At 42.0% G+C, this 23,094-nt stretch overlaps 1 protein-coding gene across 16 annotated transcripts in view; it reads right to left on the bottom strand.

Moving 5' to 3' along the window:
• The window catches only part of KDM6A (lysine demethylase 6A), a 289,478-nt gene that overhangs the window by 117,471 nt on the left and 148,913 nt on the right, over positions 1-23,094 (bottom strand). For 15 of the 16 annotated variants that reach the window (XM_038390659.2, XM_043506376.1, XM_038390670.2 and 12 more), the window contains one exon: positions 4,334-4,454. The exons of the other annotated variant lie outside the window; for it this stretch is intronic. In XM_038390659.2, coding sequence (XP_038246587.1) covers positions 4,334-4,454 — 121 coding nt within the window. The remainder of the gene's footprint in view (positions 1-4,333; positions 4,455-23,094) is intronic. 16 annotated transcript variants of the gene reach the window in all.

Here is a 23,094-nt window from a genome sequence, read left to right as displayed (position 1 = left end):
AGAAATGCCATAGCAACTTCATATAAATTAAGAAATGGATGATTTCTCTGATTAAATGTAAAACTGAATATTATAATCAATACAGTATTCCTAGTGCTATTTGTTTTAGTGGTTGGGAATAGGACTGTTGGGGAGTCTGATAAAGTATGAAATGGTTTAGGATTGTGCAGTAAATATTACCTGGCTGATTCTGTTGAAGTGATCAATAATAAAGTAATGACCTTTAATAGTCACAGAATTTAAAGCCAAATCAGCTACTCTGACCTACTGTATACCACAGACTAACACATTCATCATCATTATACTTCAGAACTAGCACCGCATTGTAATGAATAGGCAGATCATGCCTCTCAGATATTTCTGAAGAGAACACTGAACCAGTTCTAACAAACTTTGTCAGAAGAATATTTTCTTTACAACCATAAGGACTAGAAACATTATTTTTAAATGTAAGCTTGAAGTCTAGAGCAAAATTCAACAAGTGCCGGATTCTGTGCCAAATTCTGAGGCCACAATATCAGCGTACAAAAGGTCCTAATTATAATTTACCAGTCTGAACTCTGGCAATGTTAAGTCAATGTAAAAATAATGATTTTAAAAAAGCATTCTAAAAAGAGGGCTGATTTCATGCTTTGTAAAGAGCACCACTCTAATAATTATCCTTATAATCCAAAGCCTTAAAATAGTAAAAATTATGTTTAAAACTGCTTATATCAAATATAGATGATTTATGTTAATGTTCTAAAATTGTGTACAAATCATGGAAAACATTGACCTTTCCTCTTTGCCTCAAGACTCCTACTGACGATGACTCATCTCTTGGCATTCAAAGACCATTACTTTAGTCTTAGCAATAACAAACAAACACGAAAGTTTAAATACCATCAAAAACTATTACGGTATTTCAGACTACATTGAAAGAACTGTGCTATAATTTGTGGGGACCCAAACAGCCAGAAGAGATCATAATATGGAGAGCTGCCTCCCCTTCCTGCCACACTGTCAAACAGGAAGACTAAACTGAACAATGAGTTGCTATGTCAGCACAAGGTCCCAGATAATTGTTCATTCTTAAGGCCAGCACTGTTAGCTGGCTACATCTTATTACTCAATTATCCTTTAGTATCCTGAATCTTTGTACCAAGGTCCTCACAATACAAGTCAAATGAATTCCAATATTCCAGGATGTGGATAACTCATTTGCCACTATCCCTCTAGAAAAGTGGAATGTTCATTACCCATGAAAACTTCCTACCTCTAGATCTTGGTTAAGACTCCTTGGGAGGTGCGGGGCCTGGGAAATTAGAAACTTGGTGCCATTCTGCCGTGGGGTGCTCCCCCTGGCTCCACCCAGGCCCCATCCCCACTCCACCCCTTCCTCCAAGGCCCCACAATCACTCTGCTTCTCCCCCACCCAGTTCTGCCCCCTCCCCCGCACATGCTGTGCCCTCACTCTTTCCCCCTACACCCCAGCACCTCTTGATGCTGCAAAACATCTGATCCGCAGCAGGCACTGGGAGGGAGGGAGAGGCGCTGATCGGCGAAGACTCCCCGGGGGGGGGGGGGAGGAGGTGCTGGGGGGAGGGAGATGTTCTGGTAGGGGGGCTCCTCGCACTGCCCCCCCAGCCTGCCCCTTACCTCCCCATTCGCCTCCTCACTCCATTTGCCTCCCTGCCTGCAGGGCCCCCCCAAAGCGTGGGTCCCAGGGCAGTCGCCCCGATTTGCAATACCCAACTGATGGCTCTGATCACCATTCTACTTTCTTCATCTTTCTTACTTTGTGCTTTCCATTTAGGGATTTTTTTTCCTGACCTATACAGCTTCTAACCACAACTCTGTGAAACTGCAGAAGTTCTCAGAGTATGACCATTTAGACTCACTGTACAAAGTGTAACTTGTGTATACATCTGTAACTATAGAAACATACTATGCAAAAGCATAGTTTAATGCAGCATCAGGACTGATACATGTATATTATACGAAGTGCTGTACACACAGCAACTAAAAGCAAGATTTTCAAAGGTATTTAAACACTTAAGGATGCAGGCAAGTACCTGGTGGGATTTTCGAAAGCACAGACACATGTCTTTAATGGAGTTTAAGGCAACTAATCACTTCCTGATAAGGCATTAGAAAGATTTGGTCCACAGAGAATCCTGATGGTCAGACATGTTTTTGTTTAGCCAAATTACAATGGTTTATAATTACTTAGTACAAACGCATTATTTTAAATCAAGATTTTTTTTAAACCAACTGTCTCCTAAGGTTATAGTGGCGCTGTGAACACATGAAAAACTTCTCACTCCATTTGATATCTGAATGCAACACGTAATAGACCATAGCTCTAAAGGAACCTCTGCCTCATTCCAGATATCTGAAGATTTATACAGAATGAGGTTAGACTCCACTGAAATGAATAAAATTATTAAGATTGCCAACTGTAAAACCAGGTCAACTGATTTTCCATCAGAATAACTTTGCCCAAGTAGTCTGCATTAACTTCTGAGTATGTTACAATGGAAAATGCTGAAGTAATGAACCAGTCAGGTAACTACAGTTTCTATGTTCCCAAGCCTATTACACTATGAAGTTTCACTTTTTAGGAACAGCAAATACTAAAAAAATGCAAAATATGAAGAAAAATAAGCAGATTTACAACCAACATAGCAGTATAACATCAGTTACTTATGTCAAGTTTCAGAATCAGCTTTGTTACATATCAACTTTCCTTGTTACATCACAACTAAATACAGTGATAGAACTATATCAGATGGCTCAATGGTAAGAGTTTAATATCCAGTTTCTATAAACAAACAGCTTTGTTTTTCTAAAAGTGATAAATTAATGCTTCCTTGTAAATTAACTTTTGTAATTAAAAATTACATTTTTTCTGTGCCAAAACCATTCCTTAAAAAAATTCATCCAGTCCTCCCTTCCTTTTTTAACCTACACTCATAAGATCCAATGCCATGTGCATGCCCCAAATATAAAGGAATAGGGCATGATCTGCCAAACCTTCAGCCTTTCCCAGTCCTGCTCTCTCTCTCTCTCTCTCTCTCTCTCTCTCTCACCCACCCACCCCTTCTTCTAATCAAAGTTACCTACTCTGCCTGAGACTCATGAGCTGGGATTTCTTCTCCTGACAGGAAATGGAAAAGCTAGTTGCAAGTGTCCCTGAGTATTACAAAGGTTGAGGTAGAAGTACTCCTCTGACCAATGCTCTGCTTCTCTCTTTGATGATGTGCTTCAGACAGCATGCAGATTGCAGATCTGAGGAAAAGCAAACTGGCAGAAAGCGGAAAGCAAAGCAGTTCTACATTCCCCGTGCCCCATATTTTTTTCTTATTGGATTTAGGCAAGTTGAGTTACAGAGTGCAGAATGAGATAAAAGAAGAACAGACATACGTATAGAATCAAGAGTTAATATACAAAAATATAGCCTTAAAATTACATTTCACGTTCAAATATTTGCTGCCCTGCAATATGGATTCCATTGCATAACATGAAGTTCCTGTAAAAAAAAAAAAAATTTCCTTCTTCCAGGACAGGTGAATTTAAAGTTACAGAGTGGGAAAAGGAAGGACTAGAGAAAGCAAGAGCAAACAAGACAAACGATATGCAAGGAGAGAAGTTACGGAAGGCAACCAAAGAATGAGGCAGGAGGGGGAACAGAAAAGGAAGGAAACAAAAGACAACACAGAAGTTGAAGATGGGAAGAAGTATTCTACACTAAGAAACAGTTTCTAACTGATCTGACAGCGATTTCTTTCCCTAAGAGGTCATTCAGGCACTAGGAAGTGTAAGAGTAATCAGGATGTATTGTCAGGTAGGAAAATTTTTATAGAATAAAAAGAAGAAGGGGAACTAATTTCATTTTGAATAAAGGCTTCCTGACTACACCAATTCCTAAACATTTTCTCTTTGCTTTCAATGGGTGAGACTGAATGGAGGAGGGAAAGATCTCTAGAACCCCAAACTGCCAATGTTAGTCTCTCCTTTACCATCCTCTCCATTTCCCTTCTACACCCTTTCCTTCCCCATAATGTACTATTTTTGTTAGAGCATTAACCCAAGAATTTGTACACTCAATTTAAACTGTTAGAATGCGAGTGCCTACCCACAGCTTTGCCACGTTTTTCATTTGGCACTTAAACACCCTCTACTGTTACTCTCTCTGAGGAGGCTGTACAATTACTCAAATATCATGTATAAGTATACTTTTACTTTCAAAATTGCGATATTACTAATGTAAGCTTAAAGATTATTTGCAGTTTTAAAATGCAATGAAATTTGCAATAATTGCCAAACAGAACTTAAGAATTTTAAAACCTACCTTTAAACTAGACTCATAGTCTGTATTCACTTTGAACATAAGCCCAAGTCGCAAATGAATTTCCTTGGCTCGACAAAAGCTGGGATCAACATAAAGCACCTCCTGAAATGCTTTAATCGCCCTGGAAAAACAAATATTAAAAAATTGCAACATTTTATGCAATGTTACTTTATAATCAGTGCATGCTATTTATTTATATTACATATTAAAAAATTAAAAGCAGAAAATTGTTATGGGTAAACACATCAAGATCAATTTTATGTAGAGAGGTGGTAACTTCACTTTTTTGTTGCATAGTTTTCAGTGTTTACTTCAAGTGTTAAAAAAATCTGTACTTCTAACACCTTAGTTGTCTACAGATCTAACCTAAAAGTTCAACCCTTTCCTTTCAATAAGAGAAATTGCATGACTTACTGTCTGATTTGGATTAACATCCCAATTTTTTTCATTCCAGGAAAGGTGGACAAAATAAGAAGAACTAGGGTAACAAAATTATTATAACTTTTAAGAACAACAAGGTGTAGACTGTCTGCTCCAGCTCTGCCTCTGCTCCTGGCTGGTTACAGCTACCTGGGAGCAGAAGCTGCTGGTGAGAGTAGGAAGACAGAATCAGGATTAAAAGTTTAGGAGTGATCACCCACCACTCTCTCAGTGGCCTCAGGCATCTTCACTTACAGAACTCTGTCCCCCAGCCCTCAAACACATCCCACCAGCTACTCATTTGCCTAAAGAGTTAACTGCTGCCCAAGTTCTCACTCCAGCATCAACCACCTCCCCTCCAGTTACCCAGCATGCTCCTATACCTTTGCTCATCCCCCTCCATCCTTCCCCTCCCAGCCAAATACGTGGACAGTGTGGTAGGAGCAGGATCCTGTTTCTCTTTTCGATCCTTGCATGCTTCTGCTATTCTAGAAGTGAGAGAAGGGTGAGAAGGAGGTTTTGATCATACTTTCTCATCCTTCCCACGCCTGCTCCCACTCATGTTGGAAAGCAAAAATCAGTTTGCAAGAAACATCACTTGAAGCTACACAAAACTTGGCAACTACAGTAACACAAACTCAGGATATTCTTTCCTAGACTATTTTTATTCACAAGACCTGTCTACCTTAGACAGAGATGGTAAATAGAAAAACTGCACACAGGCAACTCTACTTGCAAAACCCCTCTGCTAAGGCACTACTAGCAGCCTTTTACCCAAGGAGTAGCTCACTCTGATTCTTGGTTGCAGTGTTGTTGTAGCTGTGTTGGTCTCAGGATATCAGAGAGACAAGATAAGTGAAGTCTTTTATTGAACCAACTTCTGTTGGTGAAAGAGGACGCTCAAAAGCTTGTCTCTTTCCACCAACGGAAGTTGGTCCAATAAAAGATATTACCTCATCCACCTTGTGTCTCTTACTCTTGGTGTCAGTCCTGCCCTTGGCACACTATAGCCCAGTCTACATGAGGAAAAAATTATGTTTTTTATCTAACTTGTTTAAAGATGTTTTACCTAAATATATTATCTAGCATATTCAATAATTGGCCCATCGACTTTAACAAGGTTTTAGCTGGCAATGACCTTGTATCCTACCAGTACTCTCACCTTAGCCAAAGTCATGATGAATAAGTTTCCTCACAACACTGGCAAAAATATACTCTAATTGACCCCAAGATACAGGTTCACACTATACAGGCATTTTTACCACTGCCTCATTTAATCTTGCACAGGAGCTGCCTGAGTGGGTACTGGAGAAGAATCACCGTTCAACCTTCCTATGGAGTTAGCCATATTAAAGTAAATGAATTAAAACAAACATGTATTTTATTATAAACATTCCCCATATACAAGTATTTTCACCTTCATTAGAGGAAAATTATCAAAACTGAAGTACCAAAAATTTAACTTTGTTTTTGTGAATATACGTATATTAACATGCAAAAAAACTACACTAAAAGAACATTTGGGTGCTTGACTTCACAACCTTAAAGTTAGATGTCAGAATTAAGGTTACCTGTGCAACCTTTATTCAGCCCTCTTGTGTGTATTCATAGTGATACAATCTTTAATTACACATACTATTTTTCCCTCCACAGGAACCCGCCTCATCCAGTGCACAAAATGGACCTACTCTAGGGATCAACCAGGGTGTGTAGTGAAGGAAGCGGTCATCTGTAGAATCCCTGCCTCATTTGTTGCAGAAGCTGGAAGGTGTGTAGTAAATGAGACAGGTGATTTCAGGAAGAGAGAAGACAATCTCATGGTTAAGACAGCTGAATGCCACTGTAGTGAGATGTAGTGGCCTCCCTCCTCCAGGGTGAGCAAGGGTCCACTACACTCCAGGGGGCGTGGCCGGAACTATAAAAGGCAGAACCTGCAGAGGAGAAGCACGCTCCGCTTGTTCTTCAACAGTCTGGAGGGGACCCTAAGCCTGGCTGTGCCCAAGCCCCGGACGCTGATGAGGACTGGCCTGGAGTGCCCGCCGCTGTGTACCCTGAGGAGCCAGACGAGGCCTGGAGGCCAGAGTTACCAACCCCTGGGGAGGCAGAAAGTAGCCCATGGGCAGCCACCATGCCGCTGGCTGCAAACCAGGTGCGGCTGAGTTAGCGTGTTGCAGCTGGATCCCTGCCGATGCAGGGGCAGCCAACCCTGCCCCTGCTAGGGCCCTGGGCTGGGATGCGGTGGAGTAGGGTGGGCCCGCGTCCCCCTGCCCCACCCCGGTAGAGGGGCCAACTCCCGCTTGGCACTGGGAAGCTCCTGCTGTAGAGAAGGCGCCTCCCTCCCCAGGCACCCACCTAAGACACTATTGTTTGCTGGCTGTTTGAGCTCTTCTTCAAGCCCAGGCCCTAGCCTACCTATAGGCCAGAGGTGGGCAAACTATGGCCAGCGGGACCATCCTTCCCGGCCCCTGAGCTCCTGGCCGGGGAGGCTAGCCCCAGACACGCTGCTCTGAGCAGCATGAGAAGGGGGCTGTGGGGTTGGATATGGGGCAGGAGGTCCGGGGGGGGCAGAGGATGGGGAACAGGGGACATTGGATAGGGGCCGGGGGTGTGGACAGGGGCTGGGGCAGCCAGGGGACAGGGAGCAGGGGGGGTTGGATACGGGACGGTATCCTGGGGGGTAGTTAAGGGCTGGGGTCCCGGGAGGGGCGGTCAGGGGACAAGAAGCAGGGTGGGTTGGATGGGTGGGGGATTCTGAGGGGGGCAGTCAGGGGGCAGGAAGTGGAAGGAGTCAGATGGGGGCAGTGGCCAGGCTGTTTGGGGGGCACAGCCTTCCCTACCCAGTCCTCCATACAGTTTCGCAACCCTGATGTGGTCCTCAGGCCAAAAAGTTTGCCCACCCCTGCTATAGACTGTTTGCTGGTTGGCTGAGCCCTGCCCAGGCTAAAGCCAGCCTTTAAGACTGTATTGTTTGCTGGCCGCCTGAACCTTTACAAACCCAGGATCCTGCCTGAATATAGACTGCTTACCCACTGGCTGCCTGAGCCTGACCCACGCTAACGCCAGCCCTGAGACTGTTTGGTTCTGGACTGCCTGAGCCTCCTCAAGTCCAGGCCCCAGCCCACTTGCAGCCTCGGTTTAAGCAACGACAGTTTTAGTCGCCCAGATCGGACTAACCCCCAACAGGGACTGTGTGTTGCCCTGCCCCATTGGGGACTCTAGACTGTCCTGCAGACTCTGGTTCTGGCCGAACAGGACTGGATCGAGTGGCCTCCCTCCTCCAGGGTGAGCGAGGGTCCACTACAGCCACCCTGAAGAATTGGATTCTAACTCTGCCTCTGCCTCACAGTTCCCATGTGATATTAAGCAAGTCACTTAAGCCAAACTTTTCACAGGTTGTGTCACTAATTGTGTGTTCCTCATTTTCTGGGTGGTCGACTTGAGTTTCTGGGGTCCAATTTGCAGAAGTGCGGAGTGCTCATAGCTGCAAATGAAGACAATGGGATCCGTGCTTTGAATATATGAAGTGCTACAGAATGTTAACTTTGAAAAAATCAAGCCAATGTGTCTTAAATTGGGCATCTAAAATTAGTGGATACCTTTGCACTTAAACTCTGTGCGTCAGTTCCCCATTTCTAAAATGCAGATCAATACCACCTCTTCACACAAGGGTGGTGGTACCATAAATTCATTTCTGTCTATGAAGCACTCAGATACTGTAATTATGAGTACCATGGAAAAGCCCATAAGAAAAAAAATATTCTTTTCTTGTTCAGAGCAGGATTTGACTACTGTGCAGTAAAATAAGGTCTGGGACCACATACTGAACAAGGAGGAGTAACAAAAATATAGTTTTGTGCACTGTATGAGGCAGGCGTCCTGTAGAAAAAACAGTATGCAATCAGGTAATTAAAGATCAGGTAATCAAAGCGTGAGTGTAAGGAGGCCAAATTAAGGTTGCACAGGCAACTGTAATTCTGGCATTTCCTAACTTTTGAATGCTTGACTCTGCAACTGAAATAAAGTTCTTTTAACAGTGTGTTTTGGCCATGTGCACTTTTTAAAAAAAAAAACCTAGAAAATTAAAATGAAAAAATATTGAATGAAAGGGAGACAGGCTCCCTGCTCTCAGTTCTGGTGCCCTGCACTATCCCAACTTGAAGAAGCCATCATCGAAGTCCAACTTCATCCCTGGAAGGAGCATGCTCAGTAGGCTCTGTGGGAATGATGCATGTGCAGGAGCTGTGAGGAATGGAGGATGCTCAACTGCTCTGTGGGGATGGCTCCTGTGCAGGGTGGTCACATGAAGGAGGCTGTGAATGGTTCGAATATGCCCTGTGCACATGGAATCTTCAGAAATTTTAGCTTTTACAATTGAAGTCTCCACTGAGCATGTGCAAACAGGGATTTTTAAAAGCCTTAGAGTTTGGCCAAGTGGGGGAGGATTTCCATAGGAACAGCAAAAGGCACTTTCCTGACACAAAGGCACCTTCTGCCAAATTTCAAGTCCCTGCTCTAAAACATGGGCATGCTGGAGTTTTTCAAAGAAAGGACTACAAGAATTTTTCAGCATTACAAAACATTTTCCCCTGGCCTCACATTTGGAAACAGTTGACCATTTTGGCTAAATTTTAAAGGGCTTGGGGGATCCTGAGGCAGACACCCAAACATTTAAAGTTTAGCAAAGTTATAAGCAATTAAAACCAGGATCTTATAATGGGAAGTGTTGGGCAACCTTCACAGGCAGTAATACTAACGCTGCCTATTACTGCTTACTCTATTCTTAGGGCTAGAAGAGAAACATCACTACATATTACTTAAGTAAATCTACCTCATTATTCCCTTGAAGTCATAAGAAAATACTGTTTTTTATTACTGGTTTGTAAGTATGTTTGTCAGAATTGCTCTTAATTGCTGTCTTACTCCAGTAAGGAATGCTGGTTGATTCATTTTTTTAAAACAAATATTTTAAAAACAATAGTAATGCTGCCAGTTAGACCCAACAACTTTGGGAACATCAGAACGCGAAGATTAAATACAGATACAGTTCAATTCAACAAGATGCCTATGGAATTTGTTATTTCTCCTCTGTTTTACTTACTGAGTTACAGGTTTTAATATGATGCACAGGGCTTTAAGAGCTATTGAAATCAATGAGAGTCATGAAGCTAAATTCCTATTTACTTACTTGACAACATACCCATTCAAAGTATACATTTATTACATGGATTAGTCTACTCCAGTGCTTGAGTTTATAGACTTTTAGATTTCCGTAAACAAAGTTTTAGCAATAAAAGGGAACTCTCTCCAACCCAATGAAGTATTCACCAAAATAAATACTGTAAACCAAAGGTTAGGTTGGTAAAATGATTCTTCAGAGATGATCACAAATAACTGGATGTTATGAAAGATGGTGTAAAGCCTTGTTAGAAATGTATTTTTATAACATTAAGTATAGAGTAAAGGGGATATACCCAATTTAAATTGAAAGGAAGATGTGCTAAAGCTCACTGTCTGCACTATACCAAATGGTTTAACACTGTGCACAGCTTTTATGTTATAATTTGTTTTAAATTATTGTTCCAAATCTAAAGTAAGAATGGGTTGTGTGTGTCAGATTGTTCTATGAATATCAAAGAGATACATATACCTATATCCTGTCATAATGGATTTTCAATGTCTTTCCTCATCCCAAAAATTTATTTATAGCATGAATATTTTTAAACGCTGACCTGGTCATCATAGCTAGGGCACTGGGATCAGCTATAGCTTAGGCTGCCAAATAGTTCCCCTTTCAAAAGCCTCCCTTGCCACGACCACCACCACATTTTTATACAGTTAAGGAATTTTTGATGATAAAAGTAAAAAAATATACCTTCCTCACAAAAAAAATGTACAATCCTCGTTTGCTCAACTATAGTGCTGAAAGCACTGATTGCCAGATTTGGACTTTCTGCCTAAGTGAGAAGATGCATTATTTTGAAGTGCCTTTTAATATTTCAGTGGAAAGTAATTTTGATTTAGCAGCTAAAGAGTCTTTAGGGAAAAAATACGCTTCATCCATTTGAAATAACCTTTGTTTTTAACTGTACCAGTACCTATAAAGAACAATCTGTCAGTTTTCTAAAAGGCAAAATGTGATCCACATGTGGCCATGGCTATATATTTTTTTAAAATAACTTAAAGTTTAGTTAAGGTTTTCATCTTGAATGAGGCAGGGGTTCATAGGAGGATGCCTCATTTAATGCAATGTTAAGTTGTGCACTGAACGCAGCAGAGAATTACAACAGCTCATTTAGCATGCATAGAATTGTGTGGTAAACTTCATAAAGCCTGGGCATAAAGGTTTGTGCCTACCACACAGAATTAAAGAATGCAAGGTGAACACACACGAGGAAGCGGGTTCTTGATTTAGTATGCACCTAATGTAGATTGGACAATAGTGGAGTTTAGTGAGTGTGCCTAATCGTGGAATTTTTTTTCCTCTTAAAATGGAAATCCATCAAAAACTAAAAGTTCAGAATGCTTTCGTAAACACATAAAAGCTAGGAAATTCCTGGGACAATGTTGCACATTCAACTTCAACTGCCCCCGATGCATTACAACATGGACTATAACCATATGCAAATATCTCAAATATAAATGCCCAGACAAAACCCAACATTACGTTTACAGTAAAAAATATATATTGGTAACTCCACAGTTAAAAATATTACGGGACTCTTGTAATTATCACCAAAACAAGCTTTACAAATTCAAAAATTCAGACTTCAATATTTCTTTTTATCCTCATCATCTGAAGTATGGCCCCATGTCTTATTTAATTTAGATCTTCCAAGGCTTGCACTAAATATGAAAATAATTTCTTCATGGGCTTTTTAGATTAATAGATTCATAGATACTAAGGTCAGAAGGGACCATTCTGATCATCTAGTCCGACCTCCTGCACAGCGCAGGCCACAGAATCTCACCCACCCACTCCTATGAAAAACCTCACCCATGTCTGAGCTATTGAAGTCCTTAAATCATGGTTTAAAGACTTCAAGGAGCAGAGAAGCCTCCCTCAAGTCAACCATGCCCCATGCTACAGAGGAAGGTGAAAAACCTCCAGGACCTCTCCAATCTGCCCTGGAGGAAAATTCCTTCCCGACCCCAAATATGGCAATCAGCTAAACCCTGAGCATATGGCCAAGATTCACCATCCAGATACCCAGGAAAGAATTTTCTATAGTAACTCAGATCCCATCCATCTAATATCCCATCTCAGGGGATTAGTCTTATTTACCCTGAATATTTAAAGATCAATTACTTACCCAAATCCCATTATCCCATCATACCATCTCCTCCATAAACTTATCAATCTTAATAATAGAATCTTAAAAACAGATAGATCTTTTGCCCCCACTGCTTCCCTTGGAAGGCTATTCCAAAACTTCACTCCTCTGAGGGCTAAAAACCTTCGTCTGATTTCAAGTCTAAACTTCCTGGTGGCCAGTTTATACCCATTTGTTCTTGTGTCCACATTGGTGCTGAGCTGAAATAATTGCTCTCCCTCTCCTGTATTTATCCCTCTGATATATTTATAGAGAGCAATCATATCTCCCCTCAACCTTCTTTTAGTTAGGCTAAACAAGCCAATCTCCTTGAGTCTCCTTTCATAAGACAAGTTTTCCATTTCTCGGATCATCCTAGTAGCCCTTCTCTGTACCTGCTCCAGTTTGAATTCATCCTTTTTAAACATGGGAGACCAGAACTGCACACAGTATTCTAGGTGAGGTCTCACCAGTGCCTTGTATAATGGTACTAAAACCTCCTTATCCCTACTGGAAATGCCTCTCCTGATGCATCGCAAAACCGCATTAGCTTTTTTCACAGCCATATCACATTGGCAGCTCATAGTCATCCTATGATCAACCAATACTCCAAGGTCCTTCTCCTCTTCCGTTACTTCTAATGGATGCGTCCCCAACTTATAACTAAAATTCTTGTTATTAATCCCTAAATGCATAACCTTACACTTCTCACTATTAAATTTCATCCTATTACGATTACTCCAGTTTACAAGGTCATCCAGATCCTCCTGTATAATATCCCGATCCTTCTCCGAATTGGCAATACCTCCCAGCTTTGTATCATCCGCAAACTTTATTAGCACACTCCCACTTTTTGTGCCAAGGTCAGTAATAAAAAGATTAAATAAGATTGGTCCCAAAACCGATCCCTGAGGAACTCCACTGGTAACCTCCCTCTAACCTGACAGTTCGCCTTTCAGTAGGACCCGTTGCAGTCTCCCCTTTAACCAATTCCTTATCCACCTTTTGATATTCATATTGATCCCCATTTTTCCAATTTAACTAATAATTCCCCATGTGGCACGGTATCAAATGCCTTACTGAAATCTAGGTAAATTAGATCCACTGTGTTTCCTTTGTCTAAAAAAACTGTTACTTTCTCAAAGAAGGAGATCCGGTTGGTTTGGCACGATCTACCTTTTCTAAAAACCATGTTGTATTTTGTCCCATTTACCATTGATTTCAATGTCCTTAACTAATTTCTCCTTCAAAATTTTTCCCAGGACCTTGCATACTACAGATGTCAAACTAACTGGCCTGTAGTTACCCGGATCACTTTTTTTTCCTTTCTTAAAAATAGGAACTATATTAGCAATTCTCCAATCATTCGGTACTACTCCTGAGTTTACAGATTCATTAAAAATTCTTGCTAATGGGCTTGCAATTTTAGGTGCCAATTCCTTTAATATTCTTGGATGAAGATTATCTGGGCCCCCCGATTTAGTCCCATTAAGCTGTTTCAGTTTCGCTTCTACATCAGATATAGTAATATCTGCCTCCATATCCTCATTCCCATTTGTCATGCTACCATTATCCCTAAGATCCTCTTTAGCCTTATTAAAGACTGAGGCAAAGTATTTGTTTAGATATTGGGCCATGCCTAGATTATCTTTAACCACCACTCCATCCTCAGTGTTTAGCAGCCCCACTTCTTTCTTAGCTTTCTTCTTATTTATATGGCTATAGAACCTTTTACTATTGGTTTTAATTCCCTTTGCAAGGTCCAACTCGACTCGACTTTTAGCCTGTCTCACTTTATCCCTACATGTTCTGACCTCAATAAGGTAGCTTTCCTTGCTGATCCCTCCCATCTTCCACTCCCCGTATGCTTTCTGCTTCTTCTTAATCACCTCTCTAAGATGCTTGCTCATCCAGCTTGGTTTACAACTCCTGCCTATGAATTTTTTCCCCTTTCTTGGGATACAGGTTTCCGATAGCTTCTGCAGCTTTGATTTAAAGTAATCCCAGGCCTCCTCTACCTTTAGATCCATAAGTTCTTCAGTCCAATCCACTTCCCTAACTAATTTCCTTAATTTTTGAAAGTCAGCCCTTTTGAAATCAAAAACCCTAGTTGCAGATTTTTTTTTGTTAATCCTTCCATTCAGTTTGAACTGAATTAGCTCATGATCACTTGAGCCAAGATTGTCCCCTACAACCATTTCTTCTATGAGGTCCTTGCTACTCACCAAAATTAAATCTAAAATGGCATCCCCTCTAGTCGGTTCAGCAACTACTTGATGAAGGAATCCATCAGCTATCGCATCTAGGAAAATCTGAGCCCTATTATTATTACTAGCACTGGTCCTCCAGTCTATATCTGGGAAGTTCAAGTCTCCCATGATCACGCAGTTTCCATTAGTATTTATTTTATTAAAAACATTAAAAAGGGCTCTATCCATATCCAGATTAGATCCTGGAGATCTATAGCACACCCCAAGCACTACCGTAGGAGAGGCTTTTCTAGTTATCTTCCCCAATGTAATTTTTGCCCAAACGGACTCTGTCTTATCCATTGCATCGCTTCTTATTTCTTTACATTCTACCTCATCTTGATATACAATGCTACTCCACCACCTTTACCTTTGTTTCTGTCTTTCCTAAACAGCACATACCCTTCAATACCTGTAGTCCAGTCATGACTACTATTCCACCATGTTTCTGTTATCCCTATAATATCTGGTTTCACTTCCTGCACCAGTAGCTCTAGTTCCTCCATTTTGTAACCTAGGCTCCTAGCATTGGTGTACAAACATCTTAATTTTTGCTGTTTGGCCTCGCTCACATTTTGTACCCTATTAGGCACAGTCATTCTACAGCCAGTATAACCTATTAGACTATTATCCACACTGCCCTCGCTCCTTATATACATTCTCCTACCCACGGCTGTATCCTTTCTTACTTCGTCTTCTTCCCTCTCAATGCTAAAATCTGGCGTGGAGATTACCTGAACATCTCCCAACCATCTCCCCCAAATTCCTAGTTTAAAGCTCTCTATCAGTTGTGCCAACATCCATCCTAGAAGTCTATTTCCTTCCCTACTCAGATGAAGTCCATCCCGAGAGAACTGTCCTCTGTCCGTGAATGCCTTCCAGTGGCCATACATCCCAAAGCCCTCCTTATAGCACCACTGCCTAAGCCATCTGTTGACAGTCAATCTTGTCACACCTTTGTCACCCTTCTCTAGGAACAGGCAGGATCCTGCTAAAGATCACCTGAGCCTCAATTTCCTTAAGCATCTTCCCCAGCCTAGCATAGTCTCCCTTAATACTTTCCAGCGAGAATCTAGCCGTATCATTTGTTCCCATATGAAGGATAATTAGGGGATTCTTTCCCGCTCCCTTTAGGATCCTTTTCAACCTCAGGTCTACATCCCGTATCTTAGCACCCGGAAGACAGCACACCCTTCTATTCTCTGGATCAGCTCTAGTTACAGGCCTGTCTATTCTTCTCAATAAAGAGTCCCCTACCACATAGACCTGCCTTTTCCTGGTGACAGTGCTATTCTCCAGTCTCTCCCCTGTTCCCTCTGGCTGCAAGTTCTTTCCATTCCTATTTTCCCTTATAATCCTCTTCAACCCATCCTGTATCCTCCTGGGGCTCACATTTGGTGTAGTCTCCCTTGACTCTTCCCCTTTTCCTATAGGACTAGCCTCTCTTCTCTTCTTCCTTACCCTTCCACCTTCAACAAGTACCTGCTGAGCCCCTTCTTCATTTTCCAACTCTGCAAACCTGTTCCTAAGCTCTATTTCTCCTTCACTAGCCCGTCTTTTCCTCTGCCTGGTTCTTTTAGTCACATGCTTCCACTGACCACTTTCCTCACTCAGTCTCCCCTCAAAATTACCCAGCCCTGCTTCCATCTGTGAGTCTGAGCTTTTCTCTTCAGATACCTCATATCTTTGCTCCATCATCTGCTCAAACCCCTTCCTAAACTCAACCAGACTTTCCACCTGCATCTCCAAACCTCGGATCTTTTCCTCCATCAGCTCTATCAGACGGCATTTCATGCAGACAAAACTCTTACCAGGTCCCCCCTCCAGGATCATGTACATACCACAGCTTCCACATCCAGTCATCCTCAATGTGTCTTTCACTACAGGGGTCACTCCCACAGCTGTCTCCGTATCCGTCATCACCTTCCCACCTAAGTCCTGTTAATCTGGGAAACACAAGTCATACCAAAAAGACCACTCCCCCCAGCAAAAACAAACCCCAAACAAGCACCACAATCCAAACTCCCCTTTCAAACTCCCCTGTTTACAGCTCTGTTTGCTGGCTCCTGTGCCACTGCAGCTCTCTGTGCCGCTGCCTGACTGGCTAGCTACCTTTATAGGCCCTCTAGTCAGAAGCCCCACCCCCTAAGCAGGGCTCAGCTGCTCTCCCAGCACAAAGCCCCCCCCCCCCCCCCCCCCCCCACACACACACACACACACACAATACTAAAAATACAAAACCAAGTACAACTACCTTCTCCTCCAACAGAACTCCCACTCAAACTCCCGTTTACAGCTCTGTTTGCTAGCTCCTGTGCCGCTGCAGCTGTCTGCAGCTTTCTATGAAAGCCCATCAATGTAGTATCTGAGCCTCACAAGTATCAATTTATCTTCACTATTACTCTGAAATAGAGTATCATCACTTTACAGACAGGGAAGTAAGCCACAGTCAGATTTAACGTAGAAATTTGTAGTATTCTCCACTAATTTTAGAATGATTGCACCAAAACTTGACATATCTAGTTTTTAAAGAGGTATTAGCTTTTTTATAGCACTTTTAAATGGCTGTGCAGGTCTTTAAACATATATCTAACCCTCAAAATATCTGGGGTAGGTTGGTAAATATTATCCCTATTTTACAGATAGGGAAACAGACAGAAAGGCTATGACATGGCTAAGGCCACATGGTGAATCAGTGACAGAACAAGAGATTAGAATTTTCCTCCAGGGCAGATTGGAGAGGCCCTGGAGGTTTTTCGCCTTCCTCTGTAGCATAGGGCATGGGTGACTTGAGGGAGGCTTCTCTGCTCCTTGAATCTTTAAACCATGATTTAAGGACTTCAATAGCTCAGACATAGGTGAGGTTTTTTGTAGGAGTGGGTGGGTGAGATTCTTTGGCCTGCGCTGTGCAGGAGGTTGGAATAGATGATCAGAATGGTCCCTTCTGACCTTAGTATCTATGAATCTATAAACCTGTGCTTGCTTAACTCCCAATCCTGTGCTCATTGCTCCAGACTACATTGCATTACTATCAAAATAGCTGAACATCCACAACTTACACTGACTTCAACTGCTGTTGTGAAGGCTCAAGTTTTGAAAAAACATGCCCAAAATGTTACAAATTGGAACACAGAAAAGGAGGGACAAAAATAGAATTAGTAACTACCTGCGAATTTATACAAACTTTAAAAAATTAACTCATTTTCTGAAATTTTCCTATATTCAAAACTAATAAAGTATACCGTATATACTCATTCACAATCTAAATATTTTTGGTAAAAAAGTGACGCATTGAAGAGCGGGGGTCATCTTATAAACAGGTCTACACCAAAATTTGATGATTTTAAACTCTAAGATATTCAATTCAATAATTTCAAATACATTGTCGTTTTGTTTACCTGGAGCGTCTGCAGGCACGGAGCCCCCCCAGTTCCCTGTGGCCGCAGTTTGCCGTTCCCAGCCAATGGGAGCTGCGGGAAGTGGTGCCACTTCCCGTAACTCCCATTGGCTGGGAATAGCAAACAGTGGCCACTGGGAGCTGAGGGGCTCTGTGCCTGAGAACGCTCCAGGTAAACCAAACATCCCGACCTGCCAACGGCTTATCCTGATGGGCCGGGAGCCAAAGTTTGCTAACCCCTGAAATATAGGGTCAGCTTATGAAAGGGTAATACAGTTTTTACCATTTTTACTTATCCATCTTGCGGGACGGGGAGGGAAGAGGGGAGGGGTCGTCTTATAAACTAACTGGCTTATGTTTGAGTACATACGGTATTTTAAGTAATTCTGCTTTGAGAACTAAAATGGCTTTATTGGGTCCAATTTTTATTTGCTCAATGATTTTGTATCAAATATGCTGAGTTTACCAATAAAATGTTTTCCTACATACAAACTCAATCTGGAAATAGAACCAAGCTGCATTCTTTCCATTCTGTGTATCAAACATAATAAAGATTCTGCAGACCGAATTAGACCCTCAGTTGTAGCCATACAACCCTTTTGTCTTCAATGGGTTTGCAAAGGGGAAACTCATTAGAATTTAGTAAACTTAGAAATTAGATTTTATTGATATACAAAGATTAGAATCCAACTCACTCATTCGTAGCTGTGTTGGCTCTCTAGGACTAACAAATTGAAAAACGTAATACATTTAACAAGTGTTACTGAAATATTACTCAAAATGGTTTTAAAATAGGGGACCGTAAATACTATGCTGCATTTTAAATTAACACATATAGTTGACTAATGTATATAATTAAGAAAAGTCAAGAAAGAAATGAAGTGAGTTATTTTGTGTTCTATTATCTATACCCAGACATGGTTAGAGACATACTGCAGGCTATTCAACATGATCACAAGATCAGTATTACCAAAGGCAAATGATCTAGTAATATCAGCATCAATACTCAGACTTCAGTGCTAGGAGTCATCTAACACCACTAGACCAGTTTCTGTCCCATACGCAGGTCCGTATCCAAAATTACGTGGGCCAAGGAGACATGCAGTTTCTAGATACTCAGCTGTCTTGCCTCAAAGATTTTCTATGATTTAACCAAAAATGGAAGATTAAATACTGGATGATACCCAAATTGTTGCCAAATTTGGTTGCTTGCATGAAGACCACTTAACAGCTTCCTTAAGAGACATCTTGGCTTTCCTAAAGTAGGAGGTTTCAGAGTAGCAGCCGTGTTAGTCTGTATTCGCAAAAAGAAAAGGAGTACTTGTGGCACCTTAGAGACTAACAAATTTATTAGAGCATAAGCTTTCGTGAGCTACAGCTCACTTCATCGGATGCATTTGGTGGAAAAAACAGAGGAGAGATTTATATACACACACATACAGAGAACATGAAACAATGGGTTTATCATACACACTGTAAGGAGAGTGATCACTTAAGATAAGCCATCACCAGCAGCAGGGGGGGGGGAAGGAGGAAAACCTTTCATGGTGACAAGCAAGGTAGGCTAATTCCAGCAGTTAACAAGAATATCAGAGGAACAGTGGGGGGTGGGGTGGGGGGGAGAAATACCATGGGGAAATAGTTTTACTTTGTGTAATGACTCATCCATTCCCAGTCTCTATTCAAGCCTACGTTAATTGTATCCAGTTTGCAAATTAATTCCAATTCAGCAGTCTCTCGTTGGAGTCTGTTTTTGAAGCTTTTTTGTTGAAGGATAGCCACTCTTAGGTCTGTGATCGAGTGACCAGAGAGATTGAAGTGTTCTCCAACTGGTTTTTGAATGTTATAATTCTTGACGTCTGATTTGTGTCCATTCATTCTTTTACGTAGAGACTGTCCAGTTTGGCCAATGTACATGGCAGAGGGGCATTGCTGGCACATGATGGCATATATCACATTGGTAGATGCGCAGGTGAAGGAGCCTCTGATAGTGTGGCTGATGTGATTAGGCCCTATGATGGTATCCCCTGAATAGATATGTGGACAGAGTTGGCAACGGGCTTTGTTGCAAGGATAGGTTCCTGGGTTAGTGGTTCTGTTGTGTGGTGTGTGGTTGCTGGTGAGTATTTGCTTCAGATTGGGGGGCTGTCTGTAAGCAAGGACTGGTCTGTCTCCCAAGATCTGTGAGAGTGATGGGTCGTCCTTCAGGATAGGTTGTAGATCCTTGATGATGCGTTGGAGAGGTTTTAGTTGGGGACTGAAGGTGATGGCTAGTGGCGTTCTGTTGTTTTCTTTGTTGGGCCTGTCCTGTAGTAGGTGACTTCTGGGTACTCTTCTGGCTCTGTCAATCTCTTTCTTCACTTCAGCAGGTGGGTATTGTAGTTGTAGGAATGCATGATAGAGATCTTGTAGGTGTTTGTCTCTGTCTGAGGGGTTGGAGCAAATGCGGTTATATCGTAGCGCTTGGCTGTAGACAATGGATCGAGTGGTATGATCTGGATGAAAGCTAGAGGCATGTAGGTAGGAATAGCGGTCAGCAGGTTTCCGATATAGGGTGGTGTTTATGTGACCATCGCTTATTAGCACTGTAGTGTCGAGGAAGTGGATCTCTTGTGTGGACTGGTCCAGGCTGAGGTTGATGGTGGGATGGAAACTGTTGAAATCATGGTGGAATTCCTCAAGAGCTTCTTTTCCATGGGTCCAGATGATGAAGATGTCATCAATGTAGCGCAAGTAGAGTAGGGGCATTAGGGGACGAGAGCTGAGGAAGCATTGTTCTAAGTCAGCCATAAAAATGTTGGCATACTGTGGGGCCATGCGGGTACCCATCGCAGTGCCGCTGATTTGAAGGTATACATTGTCACCAAATGTGAAATAGTTATGGTTGAGGACAAAGTCACAAAGTTCAGCCACCAGGTTAGCCGTGACAGTATCGGGGATACTGTTCCTGACGGCTTGTAGTCCATCTTTGTGTGGAATTTTGGTGTAGAGGGCTTCTACATCAATAGTGGCTACAATGGTGTTTTTAGGAAGATCACCAATGGACTGTAGTTTCCTCAGGAAGTCAGTGGTGTCTCGAAGATAGCTGGGAGTGCTGGTAACGAAGGGCCTGAGGAGGGAGTCTACATAGCCAGACAATCCTGCTGTCAGGGTGCCAATGCCTGAGATGATGGGGCGTCCAGGATTTCCAGGTTTATGGATCTTGGGTAGCAGATAGAATACCCCAGGTCGGGGTTCTAGGGGTGTGTCTGTGTGGATTTGTTCTTGTGCTTTTTCAGGGAGTTTCTTGAGCAAATGCTGTAGTTTCTTTTGGTAACTCTCAGTGGGATCAGAGGGTAATGGCTTGTAGAAAGTGGTGTTGGAGAGCTGCCTAGTAGCCTCTTGTTCATACTCCGACCTATTCATGATAACGACAGCACCTCCTTTGTCAGCCTTTTTGATTATGATGTCAGAGTTGTTTCTGAGGCTGTGGATGGCACTAGCCATCACCTTCAGCCCCCAACTAAAACCTCTCCAACGCATCATCAAGGATCTACAACCTATCCTGAAGGACGACCCATCACTCTCACAGATCTTGGGAGACAGACCAGTCCTTGCTTACAGACAGCCCTCCAATCTGAAGCAAATACTCACCAGCAACCACACACCACACAACAGAACCACTAACCCAGGAACCTATCCTTGCAACAAAGCCCGTTGCCAACTCTGTCCACATATCTATTCAGGGGATACCATCATAGGGCCTAATCACATCAGCCACACTATCAGAGGCTCCTTCACCTGCGCATCTACCAATGTGATATATGCCATCATGTGCCAGCAATGCCCCTCTGCCATGTACATTGGCCAAACTGGACAGTCTCTACGTAAAAGAATGAATGGACACAAATCAGACGTCAAGAATTATAACATTCAAAAACCAGTTGGAGAACACTTCAATCTCTCTGGTCACTCGATCACAGACCTAAGAGTGGCTATCCTTCAACAAAAAAGCTTCAAAAACAGACTCCAACGAGAGACTGCTGAATTGGAATTAATTTGCAAACTGGATACAATTAACGTAGGCTTGAATAGAGACTGGGAATGGATGAGTCATTACACAAAGTAAAACTATTTCCCCATGGTATTTCTCCCCCCCACCCCACCCCCCACTGTTCCTCTGATATTCTTGTTAACTGCTGGAATTAGCCTACCTTGCTTGTCACCATGAAAGGTTTTCCTCCTTCCCCCCCCCTGCTGCTGGTGATGGCTTATCTTAAGTGATCACTCTCCTTACAGTGTGTATGATAAACCCATTGTTTCATGTTCTCTGTGTGTGTGTGTATATAAATCTCTCCTCTGTTTTTTCCACCAAATGCATCCGATGAAGTGAGCTGTAGCTCACGAAAGCTTATGCTCTAATAAATTTGTTAGTCTCTAAGGTGCCACAAGTACTCCTTTTCTTTTTTCTAAAGTAGGAGATAATAGTCTAAACCACCAATTAACCAAACTCTTCCGCATTGATCTTTTTTAGCAACAGACTTTACTCTCCCCCAGGCCTTCAAAAGACAGGAAGGACACCAGTGATAGTAAGGACACTGAACCAAAGGGTTCCCAACACCTTTGAACTCACCAAAAGGCAACTTAGGCACAGATTTGTTAAGGTATTTAGGGGCTGCCGTGCCCAATATTTCAATCCTTAACTCATTTAGTAGCCCAAATGTCATTTTCAGAAGGGAATTAGGCACCTAAGAGGGCCTTAACCTTGTTCTCTCAGTATACCAATCAGCACCCACAGTATAGCAGACTTGTACTGAATCATCTTCTTTATTTGATTCATAAACTAAACAAATTTAATAAAAAATGGAATGGATTCCACACTGTAGCCAACAGAAGCTATCCACTACCACATGAATCTGGTCAAAGACTTTGCTGATGCTATGGTATAGGCAAACAACCTCTGGTTTATCTCCTGCACAGCAACAAGAAAAGAAATAAACATTCTTTACGACACAGACTATCAGCTCCAGATCGAAACTTTCACCACCAGTGCTCTAGTGATCTTTCTGCCTATCTCATCTATAAAACAAGCTGGCTAACAAAGATGAAGCTGGTGAAGAGAATACCTATGCCTTGGCCTATTAATGAAAAATGATGCTCCACATCCTACCAAAATCTCAGCACACACCATAAATCCAAACTATATTTTGATCTAGATCTACCATGAGTAAAATCAGCTTTGAACTGGACAATGGAGCAGATAAAAACTGTTTGGTATCATGCAATAGCATCAACTGAACTATCCTTAAAGCTAACATTACTAAGTTTAAACAAAACATTTAATTTAAAACTACAACTAACCTACGAACTAGTAAGAAAGAAAGAAAAGTAAGAAATAAAAGTAAA

Source organism: Dermochelys coriacea, chromosome 1 (assembly GCF_009764565.3).
Source record: "Dermochelys coriacea isolate rDerCor1 chromosome 1, rDerCor1.pri.v4, whole genome shotgun sequence".
Classification (NCBI taxonomy): domain Eukaryota; kingdom Metazoa; phylum Chordata; order Testudines; family Dermochelyidae; genus Dermochelys; species Dermochelys coriacea.
Note: the sequence above shows the minus strand (reverse complement) of the source record. Positions and strands in the feature narration are given on the sequence as shown.